This window comes from Thamnophis sirtalis, unplaced genomic scaffold, assembly GCF_051295495.1.
Source record: "Thamnophis sirtalis isolate CommonGarterSnake01/CBP01778 unplaced genomic scaffold, rThaSir2_p1.2 scaffold_1, whole genome shotgun sequence".
Classification (NCBI taxonomy): domain Eukaryota; kingdom Metazoa; phylum Chordata; class Lepidosauria; order Squamata; family Natricidae; genus Thamnophis; species Thamnophis sirtalis.
In genome coordinates this window covers 135,843,868-135,870,039 of record NW_028261381.1, presented here as the reverse complement: position 1 = coordinate 135,870,039, position 26,172 = coordinate 135,843,868, and the positions used below count along the sequence as shown (strand labels likewise).

The 26,172-nt window shown below is 38.9% G+C and overlaps 1 protein-coding gene across 1 annotated transcript; it reads left to right on the top strand.

Moving 5' to 3' along the window:
- The first annotated feature begins 3,499 nt into the window (after positions 1–3,499).
- Positions 3,500–25,839, top strand: GPR68 (G protein-coupled receptor 68). The gene is made up of 2 exons (XM_014063493.2): positions 3,500–3,935; positions 24,316–25,839. Exon 2 carries the CDS (start codon positions 24,407–24,409, stop codon positions 25,442–25,444), a length of 1,038 nt encoding a protein of 345 aa, XP_013918968.2. The 5' UTR covers positions 3,500–3,935; positions 24,316–24,406; the 3' UTR covers positions 25,445–25,839.
- The last annotated feature ends 333 nt before the right edge of the window (positions 25,840–26,172 follow it).

Sequence of the window (26,172 nt, the reverse complement as noted above, 5' to 3'; positions counted from 1 at the left end):
AAGAAAGAAATGTAGTTAGGGTCAGGAATTCAAGTATTTATTATGTATATCAAGATTAAAGATTTATAGGAAAGTTAAAAGGGAACAAAGAAAAAGACGTGAACAATGAATATATGAAAAGATTGAGTTTCTAATACAGAAGACGAAAAAAGTCAATGCATTCCTAGATTGCATCAATCAAAGACTATTGCCAAGTTCAAGAGAAGTAACTGTTCATTTACTGCATTGGTTATGTACCTTGAATGGTTATGTACAGCCAGCAACGGACACCAAATTTTAGGAAGGGCAGTATTAAATTACAATGTGACTAGAAGGGGCAACCAAGATCATAAGGATAAATATACCAAAAACAATTAGAGGAAATACGTTTGCTTAGCTTTGGAAAGAGAAGACAGAAATATACTTGATAAACTCTATATGAAACATATAATGTGATGGGACTGCAAAAAACAAATATTGTTTTAGGCTTCATCAATACATGCATAATTTCCCTATCATAGGAAGTAGTAGTTCCACTCTGTTCTGCCAGACTGAACTTGATCTTAGTTTTTGTGGCCAATTCTGAGCAACATAACTTTAAAACAGTTTTTTGAAACAGATTACGAAACTGAATGTATGTTTAGCTTTGAGGGGGAAGGGGACCCAACTAAGATCAGGTGTAATAACCCTTTCATACAGATGTACCAGTACCTCTTCTCTGTCATCCCAGAGTGCAGGACATGGAATAATAGCCTTAATTTGCAGAAAGGCATATTGTAGAAAAAACTATTTGACAGTGAACCTAAGGGCTAAGTGATACTGCACATTCACTGGAGCTGCTTGAGCTTGGATTTGTAAGCTGATTGAGGACTTACACTTCAGTCCTAAATGTTGACTTTCTATATTATGATTCTCCAAGATATGCTACACGCATTGTACCCTCCCACAAATGCAGGTCTGCTCCCAAAAGAGCCACCAATTAAAAGGGGGAGGTCAACAAAAGAATATGGAAAGAGGGCAGGAGTAAGATGGAATGGGGGCAGCTTCTAGTCATCTTTGTCATCTATCCTATGAATTCATCTGTCCTGACTGCATTGTTGATTAACAGTGGTGGGAAATTGAGGAGGCAATAGGTAGACTTTCCTCTCCTTTAAGTTTAAAGTTATATTTATTGTAATATTACTTAAAATACTTCATTGGGATATCAGGTATAAAGACTTGGAGAAAAGAACGGTTGCTTTAAAATAGTCTTATGTTTCATTAGCATTTTAAGAAAACATAAAAAATACAATACTGTAGTTTTATTCTGACATTTCCAAAGTTAAAGGGGAAGAGGGGGGAATTCCAAATTGAGTGTGTAAGTTGAGACAGTCCTATTCACAGTATGCTTTTCCTCATGACTTTTGGTATCTTTTCAAAGTAATGATTGTTATTTTTCCTGCCACCTGACAATTTTGAATCTTATATTTATATTAAATCCTTATCACTTGTTGCAGCATTAGGCAAGCCTACTCTTAAATTAAACTCTAAACAGTAAAATCCCTCAGAAATAAAGTACATAAAATGCATACAGTCCCCTAACATAGTCATGCATACATACAAGCTTGTAACTTTAGGATAATATCTTGTCAGATACATAAATTAAATTAAACCCACAACAGGTTATGTTGTTTCATTTATATAAGTTATGTGTCTCAGTACAATAGGTGTAAATGGGCATTCCTTGCCTTGCTCAGTCAGTACAACCTGCAGAATGGAGTCAGAGGACTTTTCAATAAGAAACTGAGCAACGTTTTGGAGGCATTTCCATAAATTCAAGGAGAGAGGATTCAGAAAGTACCGATTGTGGGGAAAATAGGAGGAGGAAGGTGATGATGAGTATATTCGCCCCCTTGAGTTATTTGTAAAAATAATAAAGGTGGAATACAAACAAGCAAATACATATTTAAGAGGGCAATTTGTAAGTAAAGGCAAAAGTAAAAGTTCCCCTCACACCAGGGGTGGGTTCCTACCGGTCCTTGCGGAATGGTTGGTCGGTGAACCCGGAAGTAATTAACTTCCGGCAATGTTCCCTGTAAGGTGCGCAGCTGCACTGCTCATTAGCGTCAATTGCCCCATTTTCAGCAAAGCAAGCGTGGGGAAGTCCATTGCAGGTGGCTAGAACTGGCCACCCGCAAAGGACCTCCCCAGACTTGTTTTGTTGAGCACTGGACGACTGACGGTAGTTTGCGCCGGCCGCAGCCGCTCAAACTAGCATCAGTCGCCCCATGTTCAGCAAAGCAAGCCGGGGAGCTCCTTTGTGGGTGGCCAGTTCTAGTCGCTTGTGCCTGGTGCTGCAGCTGAAGTGAAGCTCCAAAGTCCCCGCCGCCACTAGAATAACTTCTGCCTCCTCCTCCTCCAACAGCACCACATTTGCTGCCCGAGTCCAACACTGCGGCTGAGGTGAAGCTCTTGCCGGCACCCCCACTCGTGGCAGCAGCACCTCCCCCTTCGCTCGGAGCACCTGAGCTGGGCACCGTGTTACCCCTGCCCCCTCCTGTGCCATGCTTTTGAGGAGCCATGAGGCCGCGGGAGCCAGTAGGAAGGTGGGGGGCAGGAGTAGGAAAAAATGGCCTTATGGCTTCTCAAAAGCACGGCGGAGGAGGAGGCAGCGACAAGGATAACACAGAGCCCAGCTCAGGTGCTCCAAGTGGAGGGGAAGGCCCCGTCACTGCTGCCACAGGCGGGGGTGCCAGCGGGAGCTTTGGCGGCTTCACCTCAGCCGCAGCACCAGGCAGCAAATGTGGTGGTGCTGTTGGAGGAGGAGGAGGAGGCAGCAGCAGTTATTCTGGTGGCGGTGGGGGCTCATCGGCATCTTCAGCGGCAGCCCTGCCCCCTGTGAAAAAAGTGAAGATGGAGCAGATCCAAGCAGATCACATCGCCGCAACATGACTGAAGGAGGAATTCTGGGAGTTGTAGTCCACAAGTCTTAAAGCTGTCAGATTTGAAGACCCCTAGTTTTTTTTTCTAAAGGGTTAGGGGTGCAAGGATCTTGTAACTTGACATCTTTAAGACTTGCATGCTTCAATGCCAGAGTTTTTTAATAGCTACTTGGACCGACCTAAGTACTAATTCATAATTTCATATCCGGTCACATGGGCGGCAAGCCACTCCAATCTGGTCATATGGGTGGCAAGCCACTCCCACAAAGGGGGCCACACCCACAGAGTAGGTTCCAACAATTTTTGAAACCCACCACTGCCTCGCACATATGTGCTAGTCGTTCCTGACTCTAGGGGCGGTGCTTATCGCCATTTCAAAGCCAAAGAATCAGCATTGTCCAAAGACGTCCCTGTGGTCCTGTGGCCAGCATGACTAAATGCCGAAGGTGCTTGAAACGCTGTTACCTTCCCACCAAAGGTGGTCTCTATTTTTCTACTTGCATTTTTTACATGTTTTCAAACTGCTAGGTTGGCAGACACTGGGACAAGTAACGGGAGCTCACGCCGTTACACAGCCCTAGGGATTCGAACAGCTGAACTGGTGACCTTTCTGATTGACAAGCTCAGTGTCGTAGCCACTGAGACTGTAAAGAAGAAGGCCAAGGTGGGAAAAATAGATTGCTTAGGATTCTGTGAGAATGGGGTCTTTGTGGAATAAAAGTTCCAAATGAACATTTTGCTTTTGGGCTTTTCTGGACCATTGAGAGGCCCTCACACGATAGCATTAAGAAAATGTTGAGAAGAATCTGGTGGAGTTTACTCCAATTCATCTGGGCAGGGCAGGGTTGTGGTACTGACAAACAAAGCAGCTGATCTGCTGCTGCTGCTGCTCCTCCTCCTCCTGATCAGTCTCTGACAGTTCTCCTTTGAGAGGAGGTTAGTCAGAGAAGCCTCGCTTAAACTCTGATGCAGAAGCTCCATTTCACAGGCAGAAGAACTTTCAGCACTTCCAAGGAACTCGGCGCTTTTCTCTAGGTGAGCATCAACTCATTTTAAGAAATAGGTGTGAAAACTTGGCGGCAGCAACAGTTCAATGCTATGTAGGTGTGAGTTTCCCTAAACAGTGAGATCTTTATTTCTGAACTTCTTTTAAGAGGTTGGAAATGGCTGGGATTAAATACCCATAAATATACCTTTGACCCCTGAAAGAGCAAACAGAGTTTTCTTTTGAAATAACTCAGCTGGGTTTGTGTTCTTTATTTGAACTGAAATAGTGGGCAGCCAAAGTATTGAAATGAATGTATATTGCAAGTGGATAGATTCCTGTTAAACTGAATGAAGTTTTGAATAAACGTTGATGGAGGTATGTTATAAAATCTTTATTTATAAGCGGAGAGTACTTGCTATTAAGCTACCTTTTCTATAGAGTACGCAGCTACTAAACTACGTTTTATATTCTGAGGCACACACAGACATTCCTACTGCTACAAGTCTGGTTCGCACTCAGAGGAAAGTGGGCCTTTTAAGTGTTACTTTTTGTGTTTTCATTGCTTTGTATTCGATTTTATGTATTTGGATTTTTTTTAAAAAAATGCTGCTTTGAACGATGAGATTGAACAGAATTACAGGATGCTAAATGAGTAAGTGAACAAGTTAAGATGTCTGGGCCTGTTAGAAAGTCAGCATTCAAGAGAAGCTGAGTTACTTTGGGAAAATGTGCTTCAACATTTGGCGAACCTTACAAGAAACATCAAAAAGTTGTTCAGCTTCTGGGCTACATTCCCCAGAATGCCAGCCAGATCCACTGATAGAGAAACAGAAGAAGACATAGTTGGAAGAGCTTAAGAAAGCCAAAATATCTTTCTCCAATGAAAGGTCAAGCATTCTTAGCAAGTCAATTCTGACTTGATAGTGAGACAGTTCAACAGCCAAAAAGATAAGAGATGACTCTGTTTCCTGGAACTATTAAGCAGAAATTAGATCAGATTTGCAATGCTTAAATCTGGATTAAACAGACCATTGGATCAAGAGATCTTTAGGGCAGAAAAAATATTTTCGCTTGTAGCAGCAAAATATAAGAAATAAACTCCCAGCCAATATTTTCTATCTATCTGAATTTCACCTGCCTTAACCATGAAAGTAAGTTGGGTGACTTTGTGGCCAGTCACTCCTTTTCTCAGCCCAATTCACCTCATAGGATTGTGGTTGTGGGGAAAATAGGAGGACGGAAATGTTTTGGCTATATTTGTCATCTTGAGGTATTTGTAAAAATAATAAAGGTGGGATACAAAAAAATAAAAATACTTTCTGCTCTTTAAACTGTGCTACTTTTCTATGTCATTTAAACAATGACGTGGAATGACTCTGTGCAAGAATGTAAATGCAAATTCAACATTTATATCCATTTTTAAATCTTGATGGAGACTCATGTTTGTCACCATCATTGTTCACATGTCTGATCTAAAATGCCTGTCAGTAATGGATGTTTGTTTTGCCTAAGTTGTATATATCAGTGTTTTTCAACCACTGTGCCGCGGCACACTAGTGTGCCGTGACATAGTGTAAGGTGTGCCGTGGGAAAATTACTTTATATATAGTCAATATAGGCACAGAGTTAAATTTTTTTAACATTTTCTAATGGTGGTGTGCCTCGTGATTTTTTTCATGAAAAAAGTGTGCCTTTGCACAAAAAAGGTTGAAAAACACTGGTATATATCACTGTAGATATGGTCCTCCTGCTCAGACAAATTCTATTTACTAAACATTTTTTTATATGACTCTTTTTCTCACCACAACACCCATGTGGCAGATGAAGCAGTCATTTATTTGCAGTTTGTTCCATTGGACTGGAACAAATGTTCCAACTCAATATTATATGCTATATATAGTTTTAAGCCATGCCTATTCTTTTAACTTAAAACTTCCCATTGTTTTCTTCTGCTTCAGATGTGACACATTTCCTATAAGCAAAATGCTTGTGTGCAGGAAATAGCATGGAAATAAGGCCAACTTTCTGCACGTGAATATTTAATGTTTAACTCCTTATGCTAGTAACATTAATGTGCATGTCATGGAACAGCAGATTCATCCTGATTGCCTGGTAGTTAAAAAATATGCATACACTGTTTGTCACCACTTATATCAGGGGTGTCAAACTCGATTTCATTGAGGGCTTCATCAGGTTTGTGTTTGACCTCGGGGAGCTGGGATGGGCATGGCTGGGGCGGGTGTGGCAGCATGACATCACTTGTGTTGGGGGGCACCTATGGTGGTCCAACCGCTCTGCCAGTGAAAACGGACTCCTGAGCTCCGTTTTTAGCTGGGATGGCCTCCTGCAACCTTCTGCCAGTGAAAATCTGTTTTCACTTAGAAACATAAATTTTGGGCTCAATTGTGATTGTAAGCTGAAGACTACCTATACATGCTTCCAAAAAATATTGAATTCATTTCACACACACATACACAAACATCGTGCCTTCCTTCTTTTTTTTTCATGTAGCATTCTTTGACAATGTAATCCCCTCCAATATTTCTGGTCTGCCAAGTTCAGCGGCTTACAAACGGCAGTATATGGGAAATCCAAAATACAAGAACTTTTTAATTAATCAGAAGTGCAACATTCAATAAAAAGGTATCAATCTCTCTTATCCCTTAAAATGCTGAACCTCTGGATGGAATCCTCTGGGAGTGAAGGCTCACTATAAAATCTCTGTGTAAGTACAGGATCTTTGTAACTGAAACTGAGATCCTCAGAATGTAGACAGAAGGTTTGTTCTCATGAAGCAGACAAATCAAATCTTTTATGTATTGAATGTACTTTCCTCCAGCACCTTTAAAAAATCCTGCCTCTCCATTTAAAATATTTTTAAGGAGTTTGTCTTCTTTAACATAATCTACCACTCAATAGCAAATTGTGCATCTGAATTAAAAATCTGAACAGCTATTTTGGCAGCTTTTTAATATTTGTTAATATTAGAGCCAAGGTGGCGCAGTGGTTAAATGCAGCACTGCAGGCTACTGCTAGATCAGCAGTTCAGTGGTTCAAATCTCACCGGCTCAGGATTGACTCAGCCTTCCATCCTTCCGAGGTGGGTAAAATGAGGACCCAGATTGTTGGGGGCAATATGCTGACTCTCTGTAAACCGCTTAGAGAGGGCTGAAAGCCCTATGAAGCGGTATATAAGTCTACTGCTATTGCTATTGCTATTATTGTTGGTTTTGCTTTCCTGAAGAAAATGTTAAATTTCATAGCTCTGCATCTCCCTGCAGATATGAGGGTGCACCTTTGGATTTCACATTGACGTTAGCACATTTCTAGTAAATGCAAATGGACTTTCCGTTTACTTTTGCCTGAGCTCTATTAATGAGCTTTTAAAGGTTAGTCATGTCTGATTAATCACCTATTTTAATTCTCTAAAGAACTAACTTCTAATGACACAAAACCAACAATCCGTTGGTGGATTTATTTATTTTTTAAACATCATCAGTATGGTGAAATATTTTCCTGGAAATGCTACATGAGAAAACATGAAACAACATTAAGAAATGAAGGAGCTGTCCAGCAAGGCAAAATTTAGCAGCTGCCGCCTTCTACTCTCAGGGGTATCACAGTGCTGGTTTTCCGAAGCTTTGGATAACAAGGTTGTTTCATTAAAATTGAACATAGCTTCAAGGGGATTGAGTATATTAAAGCCCTGTTCATTAAAAAGCTAAATCTTATGGATGCATACAACATCTGGAAAAGCTGCATTCTCTTTCTTCCAAGCAAAAAGTAATTGCGCATGCATGCTCATGTGGTCTGCACACTTTATAACAGGGGTAGTCAACCTTTTTATACCTACCGCCCACTTTTGTATCTCTGTTAGTAGTAAAATCTTCTAACCGCCCACCGGTTCCACAGTAATGGTGATTTTATGAAAACCTAATGAAAATGTTTTTAAATAATGCTATGACATTTTTTTAAAAAGTCAATTAAATTTAAAAAAAGGAAAATGCTTCAGTATCAGATAAAACCCTTACTGCCCACCATGAAAGCAGGAACACCCACTAGTGGGCGGTAGGGACCAGGTTGACTACCACTGCTTTATAACAATGTGAAGTACATCATCTGAATCCTTAGCAGAGCCCTACCAAATTCTATATCTATATCATCTATATTTATAAATCTATATCAGAAGTGGGTTCCTACCAGTTCGGACCGATTCGGTAGAACTGGTAGAAAAAATCCAGACTGGGTCTCTGAACAAGTGTTATTGGCAGGCTGGCCATGCCCTCAAACCAGTTCCCTGGTCGCTGCTCGCATCCCCATTTAAGGACAAAGAGGGCGTAGCCACCTAGAGGTAAGAAAACAAACCACTGAGGGAAGAAGCCCCCCCAAAGTTTCCGGCATTGCAGCTGCCTCCCTCCCTGCAGCTTGGAGCTTGCAAGCAGAAGAGGTCCTCAGCTGTTGCGAAGAAGCAGCAGCTCTGGGTGTGCCATGCCAGCTTCATTCTCTTTGAGAGCCACTTTGCAAACAAAGAGGACTCACTCGGCAAAGGCTGATGGGTGAAGGCTTTTGGACCAGCGTGTGACTGGTCTAGAAGGGGGAAAAAAACCCAAATGGCTTGAGAGAGGCAGTATGTCCCCGGTCCTCCAGAGTGCAGTCAGAAAGAGTCCAAGAGAGATCTGTTTTTCACAAAAACAGAGGCGTTTTGGCCTTCCCCCAGCCTCCAGAGGCACTTTGCAGGCTTTAGCAGGGCTGGGGGAAGGCAAAAATGCCCCTGGTTTTGCAAAAAACAGGTGAAAAATGGGCCGTTTTTCACAAAGACGGAGACGTTTTTGCCTTCCCCCATCCCCCAGAAGTGTTTTTCTTACTGGGTAATTTGCAGGTGCTCCCTTAGCTGCAGCGAGGCTGGAGACCCTCACCCCCTTGGTCAAAACTTTTTGCCATTGTTTCAGTGGGTATGGCTTGGTGAAGGGGTCATGTGACTGAGTGTGCATGAGTGATGTCAAGTTGGCCATGCCCACTCAGTCACATGCCCCCATCTAGCCAAGCCCATTGAACTGGTAGTAAAAAAAATTCAAACCCACCCCTGGTCTATATCTATGTCTCTCTATATATCTCCCTGATATATGCCATTGTTCATAATTAGCAATGTTTAAACAAGTTATAATCTTCATGTTTTAACATTTCCGGTTTATCCATTTGTATTATATTTTTTCATTCTTCTTTCATGTTCTCACTTGTAATTGTTTATTCTTTTTCCAAACTGTTCAATTTAAAAAAAAAAATTTGTTGGAGTGGCCCAAAAATCCAATAAATGAACTTATAGAAAAATTAAAAGAAAATAGAACTTAACCCCCCTGGAATTTATTTTTCTTAAATATGAACTATTTCCTCCCATTGAAAACAGGAGCTGGAATAAGACCTGGGAAACTCACGGTCTGATTTTGGATCAGTCACATTCTTTCAGCTCAACCCACTGCATAGGGTTGTTGTGAAGAAAACAGTAGAAAGAATCCAGTGTAGAATATAATGGGCTTCAAAAGAAGAGAGTAGACATAAAGCTAGCACATAGAAAGGCATCTGGCAAAATATTGCTAATAATTATGACCGTATCTCTGATGGATTATAATTACTGTTATGAGAAAAGTCTGTTTCCTCTGGATATCTGGGTTTCCTGTGAGTGATTTAACGGGAAGGAAAAAAGACACACTGTGCCTGGAAAAAAAGCAAGATTTTTTTAGAAGAAAATAATTATGGGCAACTAATCTTCAGATGACATGGATCATTTCTTTAAGCCATGGTATCACAAACTTGAAAAAGAATGTGCACTTTTCATGCTAAAATACTGCACTACCCTAACATTTGCAAAGAATGAGAGTAATTGACAGTATTTTAATAGTACCAGGAAACTTCCAGAATTGGAGGCAGGTATCTGGATGAACAGTAATTTCACCCCTATGTGATCTGGAGGATCAGAAAGCTGCCGTTGAAACATTCTGGTGTGGTTTAGTAGAATTCTTGCTAATGTTCTTACACGCTTGAGTAATTTACAGAATTATTCAATGTAATTGCACACTTCTTTTTTCTGAATTTGAGGCAGTAGAAGGCAGAGACTATAAAATTTTAGCAATAAGGAAGTATGCACATATTTGCACTCATGCTCTCTCATTCTCATAGATGCACACACATGCGCATACAGGCACACATATGCACACAAAGAAATTAGTGAAGATTCTATTACATACATTTCTATTTCCAAGCCTTTCAGGGTTTTATTGAATTTAAACTTTTTCCTTTTGTAAAAAGACAGAGGCAAGGTAGGAATTAAGTAATTCAACTTTCTCCCTATTGCCTGTAGCCATTTGCCTTCTCCAACATTATTATAGTATTGTGAATGAGTACCAAAAAAGTTTTTGTTCTGGAATACACCCTGTGGGACAAAGGCACTAAACAGCTCATACACTAGAAACTCTTCATTGGTTATTCAAAGTTTTGCAAATGATGCTGTGATTTGTAAATTGTACTGACACGTAGGAAAATCAGACAGAGAAAAGAAAGGAACTTGATGTTTTCGATAAGACTGTATTCAAGTGGACTCTCAAGGTGATTAAGGAAAAGGTTTGAAGGAGGTTCTGTCTGCTGGCTTTGGCATATTTAAGATGCTTCCAAACTCATATTGCCGTTTCTGTGTTGAATGTAGCAAAATTGAAATACTGCACATGATAGCACACACTGCCTAATCTTGTATTTAATGCCACACACTCTAAGAGCTGCCTCTGGAACCAATTAAATAATTTTTCAAACGCTTAAGGAATTTTACTGACCATTAATCCATTTACTTGCTGAATTTAAAAAACTTATTTGGAAAATGATAAAAATAAGCTTCTAGCAAGCTTAGAAATCCAGAGTTTTGCTCCACTTCCTAACTGTATCTGTCTGGCCTCCTCCCATCTTAAACTTTATTATGCTATTTTTATACTGTTATGCTAGTACCACTTTCTCCTTGACCAAAGGTTTCTTCTGCCAAAGTCCGAGATGAACCAGGGTGCCTAATTGATTGCCCATAATTCCTGATATTTAAGCCTAATGTACTGCTAGCAGCAGGTAACCTGTGACCATCAAAAGTAGATATGTAATTTTCCTGAACAGACTGCATATATTGACAAGAAAATTCAGTCACGGTTCCTCAATTGGGAATAATGCCTTCCAGAAGTTTTGCATGGACAAACATAATAACAATTCTTTCTTATAGTGAGAGCTAAAATACTGTACCTCTTGATTAGCTGTAGTCCTGGTCCTATTTGTTGAGGCAAATTGGCAGTCGGCAAGTGTTTAAAGAGCTTTTATTTTTGTGTGTTTACTAACTAGCTATATTTGGATATAATCCATGGTTCATGTTGCAAATTGCCAGCAGGGTTGTATCTATAAGAATAGAACCAACCGAGGAAATTATTGAGTTAAACAACACAATAGCATTTGAGTTCAGAGTAAACAGACTGAGAGGAACTTATATTGATTCAGGCATTGTCACATGATAGGTTAAAAATGACTTGTTTTGAACATAAAGGTACAGTCAATATATGTGCTTAAGTTGCCCATCACTATATAAGATTTAGGCACAGAGTTGGTTCAAATTAAATATTGGATTTGTGGGAACAAGCTGATAGCTAATAATTTACTCAAAATGAGCGGTTACTCATATGTGCAACATATGGTGCCATATGTTTTTGCTGGAATAACCCATCACAATTACATTCTGTCTTATTTGTATAATTATATTTTATATAGATCAGTAATTAGTAAATTTTTCATGTTTTTCAAAGGAGGAGAAAAGAGCTACAGGATCTCCTATATTAGATTTAATACTTACCAACAGGAAGTAAGTTAAAGAAGTGTAAGTGGTAGGGACCTTTCACCACATTGGAGACAGGAAAACCAAAGATATTCAGAAAAAAAGGAAGGTGCTTGATAAAACTGGTGTGGTTGTACCAAGAGCCTTCTGATGAACTGAGAAACAAGAAGGACACTTTTTAAAAAAAAAGTATATGACGTTTTTATATAACAAGAATAAAAAATCAAGAAAGAGGCAGAGTCTGCATGGATGGGATCAGAAAAGCTAAGGATCACCAGGCATTGAGGCTTGTGATGAATGCCAAAAATAACAAAAAAGGATTCTTTGGGTATGTCTAGGACAAGAAGAAAGTTGAGGAAAAAGTTGAACAACTAGATGGAGAAGGCAAATGGTTACAGGCAATAGGGAGAAAGTTGAATTGCTTAATTCCTACCATGCCCTGTCTTTTCACAAAAAGAAAACGTTTGACTTTCAGAAGCAACACTGGGTGGGGGGAGGAAAGAGAAAGGCAGACATAAACAGTGAGGAATTGGTGAAAGAACACTTAGTAGTTTTGACCAGATGGATTACATCCCAGGGTGTTAAAGGAATTGGCCATGTCACAAGAGAGCCAGCAATTGAAATCTTTGAGAAGCCCAAAGCTCAGGCTCTGTGCGTGAGAAACTCTGGAGCTAATGCTATGTGTCAAAGGAACAAAGAAGTGCCAAGGTTTTCACAATATTTGTGAAATATTTGTAGACCCAGGAAACTACAGACAACTGTCAGCTTGGGATCTGGGGAAATCTTGGAAAACATAATTAATCACTATATTTGCAAGCATTTAGAAACAAACAGGATGAGTACCAAAAGGCAGCATGGATTCATTATAAAAAGGTCAACCCAGATAAATCTTATTGCTTTCTTTGACAATATGACTAAATTAGTGCACCAAGGTAATGCTGTGGATGTACGGACAATCCTGGGGTTCTGATGGCAACTAGGACCAGAATTTTTGCCGTAGCTAAGCAATGTGGTTGTAAAACTCAATGTCAGGTGTCTGAATCACTTAGCAATGACAATGCAGAGAGTCCTGGTTGCCATTGTATCCCCAAGATGGGCTTGGCACTAAGCAGGAAGTGGTGAGGTCTCCACTAAGCAGTTCAGGGATGCCACACATGGGTAGATTGTGAGAGGCTCTGTGCAAGCTGCACATGAGTTGGGGGAGGAGGTGGTGCACTGCTGCATGAGTGCAAGGGAAGGAGAGCATGGCTATGTGCAAACAGAGAGAATCAGAGAGAAATCTGAGAGAAAGAAGGCAGAGTGTAGGTGAGTTCAGGGATTCCAAGAGAAGAAGGGCGCAACACAGAACACAGGAAGGATGGAGGAAGATTTATCAGAGCACCTTGCAACCTTTAGCTTCCCCATTGAATTTGTGGGATGCCAGCAGGGAAAGTTGCAAATGGTGACTGTGTGACCATAGGGAGCTGCAACCAGTGGGAGCTAGTTGCCAAGCACCTAAATTGTAATTGAGGTGCAACAGCTGGGATTTTAAGGAAAGGTCATAAGTACTGCTTATTCAGCACTGTCAAAACTTTGAATGGACACCAAATAGTCAATAACTGAGGACCATCTGTACTGTTCTTAGTTATTTGATGAAGTAGACCAACTTCTTGATAGACTGCAAAATTTGGAGTGATCCATCTACCAGATGGATTCATACTTGGCTGAAGAACCATAACCGATCCAATTTGAAAATGAAGAATTTTCTGACTATGAGAATTATTAACCAGTGGAAAGCCTGCCTCCTGAAGCTGTTGAGGTTTCATTAGTATTCAAAATTGGACAGCCATTTGTCTAGGATAGAAGGATGATTTCTGGACTGGAGAATAGGGAGATTAGAAGACTTCCAGGGTCCTTTCCAACCCTATGATTGTACCAGTATGTCACTTTTTATGGCTTGTGACCTGCATTGTATGAGCAGACCAACTTTTCTTTTTCCTTTTTGTATTAAAACACAGTCTAAAATAGAGGGTAGAAAATTCTGTTTCAGAATATGGAAGGAGAACAATTTAATTAAAGACTTTATTCTTCCCCCTTTGGCTAGCATATCAACAAGGATACAGTTTTATTTTCTTATCGTCTAAAAGAATTTTAAGGCTTTGGGGAAAAAGTGATATTATCTTGCTCATGTTTGGAATATGATGAGATTTTCCAAGATTGTCAGTGCTCTTTAATTTATGAGTGAATTATTATAATACCAAAGAGTAATTCATACTTACTCTGAATTAAAAGCCAGATGGAAGTAGAGTTTGTACATCTTGAAGATATGAGCAGAGTTCTCTGTGATTTTAGTCTTGTCACTTTTGTATTGTCCCACCTGGCTGGCCAAAGCAACCAGAATGGGGACTTTCAGAGTACTGACTTAAAGAGTGTCTGATATTCACCATTTTCTTATTCTGATGCTGGGAACAATTGCATAGCACGGAAGTGTGGTGTGCATTCAAATTTGCAGAAAGATATTATGCTTCACTTTATACCATGTGGCAGTTGTATCATTTTCTGTTCACTTATGAATTAATTGAAACACACAATTTGGTTCAGATATGCTAACCTCTAAAAAAGGAATAAGACCCAGGGGCAATTTAATTGTTAACCAATGCTAGAAAGAAGTCTTCACATCAAGTATTTTATGGGTACGCTTGACTGTTCCAAAATAAGTAATTGTATTGCAGAAAACCACACAAAAGTATGGACCATGTGTGTAGGAAAATTCCAGCTTCAGTTGGGGAAAGACTAACAATATCGTTTTAATTTCTGGAGAAAATATGAATAGGTTCTATGGGGAATTCCACATAGCAGCTTGTTTCCCTCGCTGTAGTTGCAATGGTTTCATGAGTCAATACCTGCAACTCCAGCCCAGAGTGGAGTCAATTGTCTACAATATTAGGTTATTGCATTGTCTACATTATGGCCACTGCAAGATCTGGCTGGTTTTTTCCTAGCTTTTGCCCTTCCCATCCATGTAGGGAAGTTCAATTCAGATTCCTCCTGAGTGGGCTGGTCTCCAATGCCTGACTTTTCCTTTTGTGGCTGTTCCTTTTTCATTAGTCCTTGGATTTTCCCTTTGCTTTTCCAGATGTTTGCATACATGGATACCTACCCATCACTCTCTCATATTATCTCCTTTGATACTAAAGCAGACCCTTTCCTCTTACTTTCTTGTTCTTTTTGTTCTTTTGCGGCAATAATCAAAATGATGAAAGGGGAACCCCCTGTTCTCCGTTTCCTACCTTGGTTTGAAGGACCATGGGAACAAGGAAGGACTGGTAATTCAGGACTGGTAAGTAGGGTAGCAACATTCCTACCTTTGAGCTTAAAAATGTTTTAAACAATAAATGAAAACGTAGTTTTGCAGTATTGTGAGCAAGGGCTGAGAAAGCAAGGGGAGCACGCTTTATCCAGTAGGCAGCAACTGAGAAGGGTTTCCACTGGCTAATGTGAGGTTGAATGAAGCCCTCATTCTCCCAGTGAGGATGGTTTATCAACTTAATGGGCCATTGCTGGATCAACCATATTACAAAAAGAGCAACTGCCAGCCAGCAGAGAAGAGCAGCCTGTCATCAAAGGACAAAATGGCTGCCCAAGGTAACTATCAGGAAGGGGAGACGGAGACGTGCCAGCCACAAAAGCTGGGCACTGGGGCTGCTGGAATGGAACAAAGTGCTGGAGACCATCTGCTCCGAAGGACTTAAGATGGTTTGGAGCACAAAAATACAACAACCCAGCTTTTAATTGAAGCTGGGAAACCCAGGTATATTTGCCATGAGCTGGGAGTGGGAGGAAGGCAATGTTATTCATTCCTGCACCCATAAAGCAATGAGAGGCCTGAACTGGAGTGTATAAGAATGTATAATCTGTTCCAATATTGCTCATCAATGCTTGAGATTTTACTGCCTGAGATATTATGAAAGATGGAACCAAAGTGATAACTAGATGTATAACTTCTTCTGCTACAAAACGTTTAGACACTTGAAATATTTATATAACCTACATTCCTGATCTTTTACACATCTTGCTGTACTGATCTAAGATATCTGTATTGTGCTTTCCTCTGTTGTATCATTTGCTTGTGCAATTTTCAAGCTGCTTATATTAAAATAGGTTTGGTGTGAGGTAACTTGTTGTTCTTATTTTCTCTGCTTGAGGTGTCTCAGCTGTTGTTGGCTGTAGCCCAGTTCTCTTTTTAGTTGGTTTCCTGTTTAACGTTGGTTATTTAATTGCATATTGGGAGTGCAGTAGTCAGTTTTTGAGCCTGTGCCTGGTAACATTCTGGTTTTGTTTAAAATAACTTGTATAAATATAATATAAGCTTCACTTTGTTTCAACTAAAACTCTTACTTGGCAAAATCAACAACAGGCTTGGGGGATGACTGAACATAATATTTTACAGCTAGGAGAATCATTTTATTTCTCTATCTCCCTTTTTACAACAACTTGTGAGGATAGGATGTAGCGATAGGTCAACTAGACCTCTAGCTATGTAAGGCTCCATTGAAGTTACACTGCAACTAGGTCATGGTTAACAATGTTTTCCATTATTAACTGCTGGTGATAGTCAATTTATTGAAAAACTATTCATTGGAATAGATATTCTCTTTCTTTATCTTTGTACTTAGTCTTGTTTACCACATCTGGTCTTTGAGATCACATATAATCTCTTAAATCTGCACTAGTCGATTGATCCATATTGCCTAGAATCATCAATACATATCTGAAACACCACTCTAGAATTTCAAACATTTTTGTAGACTTCTCAAAAATTAAACTGGGTAGATCCTGCTGAAACAGATGTATGCTGACACGTTACTTTCGTTTTATTGGTTTGATATTATTTATGTGGTATCATGCCACATTGTTCTTCAAATATTGTATCCAGCATGGTTTGAATCGACAGTCAGTCAGTTACAATTGATAGGGGCCTTTATATTAAACTTTGATAGATATGAATTGCATATTTTAGATTTAATAAGAAATGTGTTTTGGTTACATTCAAGATTTAGCCTTTGTGATTTTAAAAAAGGAAAATAAATTATTGATGGAATCATTAATCCTGCACTGTACTCTCAATATCGGTAATATTCCTACAACTTTTAGGTGAAAAAGCTATTTTAAAAATTATAGCCATAACTTTTATACGAATGATATGCTCTTTGATTAAAAGGAAGCTAAGCAGACACAGAAATTCCAAGTGTAAATAAGCTCAGACCTCTACTTGATATAATGAGTAATATATGTCCTCTTTAAGGGGGAAATTGTGCATTGATGAGTAATTAGCCTATTGTTTATGTCTCATTTAAATATTTCAGTCCTGTTTAAAATGTCAATTTTCAGAATATATCTGTGGTTACTTACTAATGTGTTACAGCTGTGCAAGCCAGTATTCAAATTCCAACTACTGTACAATATACAGTTATAGCAGTAGACTTATATACCGCTTCATAGGCCTTTCAGGCCTCTCTAAGCGGTTTACAGAGAGTCAGCATATTGCCCCCAACAATCTGGGTCCTCATTTTACCCACCTCGGAAGGATGGAAGGCTGAGTCAACCCTGAGCCGGTGAGATTTGAACCGCTGACCTGCTGATCTAGCAGTAGCCTGCAGTGCTGCATTTAACCACTGCGCCACCTTGGCTCTTCCTATGTCTGAAAAGTTTCCCTTTTTTAAAAAAATGTAGAAAGTTTAAGAGAAACAGCATTTGGAAAATTGGAAATGAAACATTGAAGACAAACAAAAACGTATCTCCTTCGTATCCTTTGGCCCTTTCTCTTTTCAAGGATGCAACATGGCAGGCAAATCGAGTTGTGTTGGGGTCTCCGTCAAAATGTTTGCCCCAACAATCAAATTAAAATCTGGTGAGAGGCTAAACCAGGCAAAGGTGAATTGTAAATTCAGGTAGTCCTCGGCTTACAACAGTTCATTTAGTGACCATTCAAAGTTACAACAGTGCTGAAAAAAAGAACTTAATCCCTGTAATCACGTGATCAAAATCCAGACATTTGGCAATTGGTTCATATTTATGAATAGGGTTACAGCATTGGGATCATATGATCCCCCTTTTGCAACCTTCTAATAAGCAAAGTTAATGGGGAAAGTAGATTCATTTAATAACCATGTTACTGAATTAACAACTGCAATGGTTCATTTAACAATTGTGGCAAGAAAGTTCGTAAAATGGGGCAAAACGCACTTAATAAATATTTCACTTAACAACATAAATTTTGGGCTCAATTGTGCTCGTAAATCGGGGACTTCCTGTACAGCACTGAAACCTCCCTGTCAATGTACTGTAGATGGCAATCAGGGTCTGAATTTGGATCTACATCTTCACTGAGGCATGGGCTTTAGCACATATGTTCTTTCAACTCTTCCCTTCGTAGGTAGGCAAACAATCGTGTTTTGTTTTTTTAAAGGACAACAAAGGCAGAACTCTGGGAAAACAGCAAGAAGTATTCTTAAACTGTACTTGAGCTGGGAAAGCAAATGGAGTACATGGTTTTCCCAAAAGCTCTGATAATTGGTTAGAATAATTGCCAGGAAGTCAAGGAAGGTCCAGGAAAAAGAAGCAGATAATTTTGCTTTCAAATTTGACAAAACAAATTGCATGCATTTTTTATAAATCCGGTTTCACATATAATCCCCCCCCCCTTTTTTTACAAAAGTTTGATTTTGTTCATCTTCTTTGAGATTGATTTCCAGAAGGGAGAAGGGAGATCTCAAATTTTAATTAGACATGTATATGCTACATTGCTGGGAAGCGGTGGTCAGTGGCTAAACACTGAGCTTGTCAATCAGAAAGGTTGGCAGTTCGGCGGTTCGAATCCCTAGCACCGCATAACAGAGTGAGCTCCTGTTACTTGTCCCAGCTTCTGCCAATTTAGCAGTTCAAAAGCATGTAAAAATGCAAGTACAAAAATAGGAACCACCTTTGGTGGGAAGTAACAGCACTCTGTGGGCCTTCAGCATTTTGTCATGCCATCCACATGTCCATGGAGATGTCTTCAGACAGCACTAGCTCTTTGGCTTTTAAACAGAGATGAGCACCACCCCCTAGAGTCGGGAACGACTAGCATATATGTGCGAGGGGAACATTTACCTTTACTTATGCTACATTGCTACAGGCTAGGGTCAACTAGAGAAGTTATTATTTCTCTGACATTTATCTTTTTACTGCAAGTAGAGTCACAGAAGTCACAAGAATCCTATATCTCTCATACACCAGACATACGGGGACTTCTTGGAAGATACTGTAAGTTGAAGTAGCAGGAACTATTAAGTTGCTACTCAAAGGCAAGGAAACAAGACCAGCTTATATAGGAGATCCTTTGGAGAGAGGGTTGAGATCTCCAGACTTTTACCCTATTGGCTCAGCCACATTATGTATGCTTTATCTGAACTGGTGCCCTCCACATACCATTGGTCAGGCTAACTAGAAATTATTGTAGTTTTTTTTATTTTGATCTAACACATCAAAAGAATACCACATTGGGGAAAAGTCACCCAGGGAGGCTATTTTCTCCATTTTCTCCATTGACAGTACATAGGATACTGTTCCAAAGGTACTTTTTCAAGAGGCAACTGGACTTTCTTTGAAGACATTTCATTTCTCATCCAAGAAGCTTCCTCAGCTCTTAGTCCTTACATAGTGTATTTTTATAAAATGGCATTTCAAAAAGTATGTAAAGCATATTTTTGATGTATTAATGTTAGAAATGACATTTAATAGCATGTCATCTTATGGTAGCCTTTGATGTTTCTTGATATGTTAGATTGCAACAATCATCATCCTCCATCTAAGTCAAGTTGAAGAAAGCTGTACTACTGAATTGTTATGAGGCTTATAGAGCTCACCTGTAAAAACACTCAATTGCAATGGGAGTTATTGTAAAGTAAGTATTTAGTAAAAGGTAAAGGTTCCCCTCGCACATATGTCCTAGTCGTTCCTGATTCTAGAGGGCGGTGCTCATCTCCGTTTCTAAGCTGAAGAGCCAGCGCTGTCCGAAGACATTCTCTGTGGTCATGTGGCTGGCATGACTAAATGCCGAATGCTCATGGAGTGCTGTTACCTTCCCACCAAAGGTGGTTCCTATTTTTCTACTTGCATTTTCACATGCTTTCGAACCGCTAGGTTGGCAGATGTTGGGACAAGTAGGGAGCTCACTCTGTTATGCGGCGCTAGGGATTCAAACCGCCGAACTGCTGACCTTTCTTATCGACAAGCTCAGCGTCTTAGCCACTGAGCCACTGCGTCCCTAAGTCTTTACTATAGAAGTGAGATAACTATAGTATTCTTGTATGATGTTTGTGAAGTTTTGTAGGTGTCTGAATGTGTTAATGCTTTGTCATTTTAGACAATGTAATTGACAAGAAATGAGAATGTTGCGTTTCGTGGTTGTTTCCGGACATTGAGATTTGGAAAAATAATACACACATTTCCCCACAGTCCAATGTGTTAATAATAGAAACATTGTCCAACCTTGGTATGTTCCTTTGAACCAATGCTTTGCTTATTTAAAAAAGTTTCCTTTTCCCTCCTTGGAGATTCTTTTGAGTTTTTTAAAAGTTCATTTGAAAGATGTTACTTCTACTGACCAATCTGAAGACATCAAAGTGGCCCTCTTTCACAGCAGGGTGAATGTGTCTGCAGTAGTATTAGTGTGTTATGGGAACATCAAAAAGGGCCAATTGACCTGGTGAACTATATCTAAAAGCCCTTCGTAGAGTTAAGCAAATTCCATTCATTTTGCCATGCCAACATTTTGAAACATCAAAACTCAGTCAATCTAATCCTCCAAGAAAAAAAAGAGAGTTGGAAGTGAAGAGCTTAAAAAATAACTCTATTATGGAACTCACTAAGAAGGCCTAGTAGTACAAAACCACTTCCCAATTCCTGATTAATTGCACTAACTCAGCCTAGTGCTGCCTGCTTGGCCAATTGGGACAAGACTAGTGATGCAATACAGCATTGCCAGTACTTTCTGATGTAAAAACTCCGTGGAGGAGGAGGAGGAATGTCCTGCATTAAGTGATTTCTCTGTCTCTCTCTGTGTGAGTGTTCATGTTAGTTATAACAACTGATGACTGTTTGGGCTAGTCCTTGCAGCTTTCTTGGCAAGATTTTTGGAAGTGGTTTGGTATTGCCTCTTGCTAAGGCTGAGAGTCTAGCTCAAAGTCACCCAGCTGACTTCATGTTGAAAGCAAGACTAGTATTCAGAGTCTTTTGCTTTCTAGTCTAGTGGGTTAACCACCACACCAGATTGGCTGTCTTATCTAAGTGAATAGGAATCCCATATTTTAACAATATCTAAGTGAATAGGAATCCCGTATTTTAATAAAAGGAAAATGAGTCATTGAATGCAATTGTGTACTGACAGAACCATCAATAAGGGCATTCGATGGGGTTAGTGTCTGCCTGGGATAAGTGGGTTTTGGGAACAGCGCCAATGTTCCATCAACTCTCTCTCAGCATACTTCTTATCTCCAGAAAAGCATTTTTGCCACTTTCAAATATGGGATGTTCTTTCACTGGGAACCTCAACCAAGTGTGAATGAGGGAGAAAGAAACATTTTTTCCCATGGGAGGAATTCTTTCTTATGCCTTCTCTGCCCTTGCACAGTGTTCAGTTTTAGCAATTGAAATATATCTAAAACTAGAACAACAGCATCTGCATTAGAACATCAAACATTGCATTCTTCCTTCCTCAGGAACTTATCTTCTTCCTTGATAATCCTGGAGCAGCTACTTCTTGATATTTGTCTTTGGACTGTTTACATTTTCTCTTTTCTGCACTTTTCTTTCCATATGATCCCAAAGACCTTCTGTAATGGAAATTTAAGCCCAGGGCCCCCAAGATCTACAGCCACCCTGAAACGCATCTCCATATCATACTTCAACTTGCTAGCATGACAGCAAGCTGATTTGCCTAGGTTTATTACCAGACCATGTGGTTACAGTTCCTATACCCAATGACTCGTCTTTACTTTTTTCAGTTTTTTCCTCACAACCATCCCCACAGAGTAAACTCACAGAAGTTATGGAGGTTTTTTGTTTGTTTATTTTTGACAAATATGTAGCTCACTATAGTAAAATATTTGAAATGTGGAGGAAAGAAGTAAGTTATTTTTGTTAGTGTATGATTCACTTGGAATTTGGGCTGCTAAACACAATATTTGCTTTGGTGCACCAGGTGAAGGACTTGGATTTTTGACTTCTGTATTGAAAGTTAACAGCCATTAGACTGACTGTGTGCCTTATGAACATCTGATTTTATTTAACCCTTATATTGCAGTGATTGCTCTTATAATCTTTGAAAGAATTATCTGTTTATTGTTTCATCTTGGGTATTTTGTGGCTATCAACCCATTTCAGATCCATTTATGAGTTGGTTAATAGATTAAATAAACAAATAAACAATTACATATAATTTTTAGAGACTCCAGTAATTTCGGTAGAAACTTTGAATCTCATAGAATGATAACTAATGGCAAAATCCTTGTGCTTTGCATTATATACTGTGAGGGACTCATTTTGGAGTTGGTTTATAAATTAGTATGCATTTACCCCCCCACCCCCATGTATTCATTGGCTATTGGCTTTATTAATGTTATAATTTTGATGCCCAATGTTTTAATTTTTTGTTTTATATTATTAAGAAAACATTGTAATCCTCCCAGAATTGCTTGATAGTGAGATAGGCAATATATACATTTAATAAATGAATAATAATATACATAATAATAAATGGCACAATTATCTTAGCATATCTCAGAACTCACCAATAGGTTTTTACAGCTGCTTGAAAGAACTACAACACACAAACCAACAAAATCTCTCTGAAGCATTTTAAGTAAAACCACAGACCTTGAACCAAAGAAGATAGAGCAGGAGTTATTTAGAAAATGAAATACATAAACTCTGAATAACAAATAGATAGAACATTAACAGAACATATTCAGGAGTATCATAAGCAGTTAGAAGACATGACAGAACCTCCTTAGTTTCACTGTGCACAAATACGTTCAACCATAAATTTGCCTCAGAAGCCACTGAAACTCTAATTTGGACCAAGAATGCACAAAAATCCCTAATAAACTGGGATTCTGATAAATTATCAACCAACAGACACATAAACCTGTACTCAACCACTGACTATTTCAATAAAATAGCCAAAGGTTAACTTTGTAAGAAGTTAAAAACAGCATAAAATCACTACATCCCTTATCATACAGCTATTAACCAACACCTGGATAAAACAGAAGGGGGCAACCCATCAGCGAAGCAAAAACTAGAAGTTACATAGAAAACAAAAACACCTAACAGTAGATACAAGTCCAGTACTGGACTTACTGAGGTCCGCTAATCAACAGACCTCGGTTCCGCAAGACCATAGTACTGAAGATGTTGCCAAGGTAGGCAGCGAAACATCTGCAAAAATAAAAGCAGTCAGAACTCTTAGATATGAACTTCATTCAAATCTTGAACTAAATATAATCTCCACAAAGTATCTGAACTTTTGTGTTATATTTAAAAAGGTGCTCAGCTCCTAATGACTTCATCTATGTACTTTTCTTGGTCACATTTTAAAAAGTTGCTTGTCATTACTTTCTTCAGAAAAATATTTTACAACTTCCCAGTTTAATCAACAGCTCTTAGAATTCCCATAGTTTCATCCAAGTACCAAGTAGGTAGTATAGAGACTAGCTTTCTATAATACAGTAACAACAAACTAGTGAATTACGTGACGTGTAAATTTGGTCAATATAACTTATTGCTCAGTATCAATGGCTAAATTGACCTTATGTAGAATTAATTCCGCTGCTGATCATTATTTTCTGTTTTTTTAATTGATTATGGATAGTTTTTCCAGGTTTGTATATTAGTTTTTAACTTGTCTTTATTGTATTGTTTTTTATTTGTTGTGAGTTACCCAGACTTGCTTAGATGAGATGGGTAACCATACAGTTAAGATTACAGAACTATAGTATTTATGTTACTCAAAGTCTACCTGTATGGAAATTTCCCTTCATCATATACCCACAACTACCCTATAATTAAACTCGGATGAGATAGAATAATTAATCTGGTGACACCCAGGGAATCCCTTCGCTAGGACTATCAGACTTGGGCTGCAAACTCCAGACAGTACTAATGACAAGATAGCAGAGAACATTTTGCTGCCATTTAGTGATCACCAGATCTTGGGAGCCCTGTTCTGATAGGCTTAAGTGTGAATGTGAACTCTGTTTTTCTACTCTTAGTCCACCACTGTCTCTCCCCATAGCACAAAGTGAGAAAACAGATTTAATTAAGTAAACCTAATTACAGGTGAATATATTATGACGTAGTGAGTTCTGAACTCAGTCAACTGTCATTTATTTAAGAACTGATGGTTCAATTAACCATTGCTTGCTATGATATGGGACCGGTCACTAAGTTCAAGAGTTTTAGGTAATGAAGTATCACCTTTGTGTGGATTATGAAAAAAACTGATTTATTGTTGATTTTAATAAGAATTGTTTTGTGACTTTTTTCCTTTCTTGCAGGAGATTACAAGCACTGATAATCGCATAAAGCAAATGTAGAGTGAAATGGTGGAATAAAAAATATGTCTGCTGAGCTAACAGACTGCAGAACATGGGGATTCTTCCAGAAGAGGTGATGGACAATAGCACTGAGGACTGCAACATTAATCATGAAATACACCAGAAATTGTCACCTGTGGTATATATACTTGTCTTTGTAGTAGGACTCCCAGCCAATTGTCTCTCGTTGTACTATGCTTACTTGCAAGTTAAGGTCAAGAATGAATTAGGAATATACCTTTGCAATCTAACCATAGCTGATCTGCTTTACATTTTCTCTCTACCTTTTTGGCTCCAGTATGTTTTGCAGCACGATAACTGGACTTACAATGAACTCTTGTGCAAAATTTGTGGCATCCTCCTTTATGAAAACATTTATATCAGTGTGGGTTTTCTCTGCTGTATCTCCGTTGACCGTTATCTTGCATTGGTGCATCCTTTTCGTTTCCAACAGTGTCGTACAATGAAGGCTGCTGTGATAGTGAGCATTGTCATCTGGACTAAAGAGATGATTACTTGTTGGCTGGTTTTTAAACATGGAGAAGTGAGTAAAGACTCGGAGAGACACTTAGTGTGCTTTGAACATTATCCCATAAAAATCTGGGAACATAACATAAACTTTTACCGTTGCACAGCTGGTTTCCTATTTCCATTTTGCCTCCTTATTTTTTCCTACTATGGAATTCTACGTGTTGTCCGGAAGAGTCATGGCACTCAGAAAAAGAGGAAAATTCAAATTAAACGCCTAGTTTCAAGCACAATCTTAATTTTCTTAATTTGCTTTGGACCGTATCATGTTCTTTTGTTAATACGCAGCCTATTTGAGAAGAGCTGTGAATTTGCTGCCAGAATCTTTAACATCTATCATTTTTCTCTTTTATTGACTACTTTTAATTGTGTTGCAGATCCCATACTATATTGCTTTACAAGTGAAAATACCTACCAGGATTTTGTCAAAATGGGACGATCTTGTTTAAAATGCCTAAGATGTATTCCAATAGAAAACAAGGAATCCTATTCATTAAATACTCCAGAAACCAGGAAAAAAGACAACGAACAAGCTGATCTGGACACAGGATTGGTTAAATAAACTCTGTTATTCATAAAATAGAAGTATGAACTCATTCTCTCCAAAATAGTGATGCAACTTCTCCACGCACAGATTGCTTACTTCACTTTTTTACATCTAAATGTAGATATGAGAATCAGTACAGCATGTAAAATGGTTCATAACTTAAAAATACAATAAAATCTGCTATACTGGCATTCTTTCCATGTGGGGAATTCCCTTCTTCCTTTAAAAGAATCAGCTTCATTCAATTCAAAGTTCACTCCAATGTGTTAGATAGACAAACTATATTAACTTTGAAGTTTATAAGCTATCCAGACACATACACTTTGGATAAAAATAATATTCTAGATTTTAATAGTGTATTCTTGGAAAGTTGATGTCAAAACATATTTTTATAATCATGTGTTAAATCTAGCAACTAGTGCGAGTGTCACAATGTCTGAAATTTTTCAGATCTCTTCTATTATATGAGGTAAACAGTTAACATGGTTCAAACATTGTGCTAAGCAATTGGTAGTGTTTTCAAAAACTAGCCACACCATTTTTTAATCGCAGTTATCTTATGAAAACCCAGCTTATGTGGTTAGTTTATAACAGGGGTGAAATTCAGCAAGTTCTCACAGGTTCTGGAGAACTGGTAGCAAAAATTTTGAGTACTTCAGAGAACTGGTAAATACCACCTCTGGTGGCCCCAGAATGGAGTGGGAATGGAGATTTTGCAATATTCTTCCCCCAGAAGTGGGGAG

What these genes read in the sequence shown, in the direction of transcription:
- GPR68 (XM_014063493.2), top strand. Translation starts at nt 24,407, where the DNA reads ATGGGGATTCTTCCAGAAGAGGTGATGGACAATAGCACTGAGGACTGC.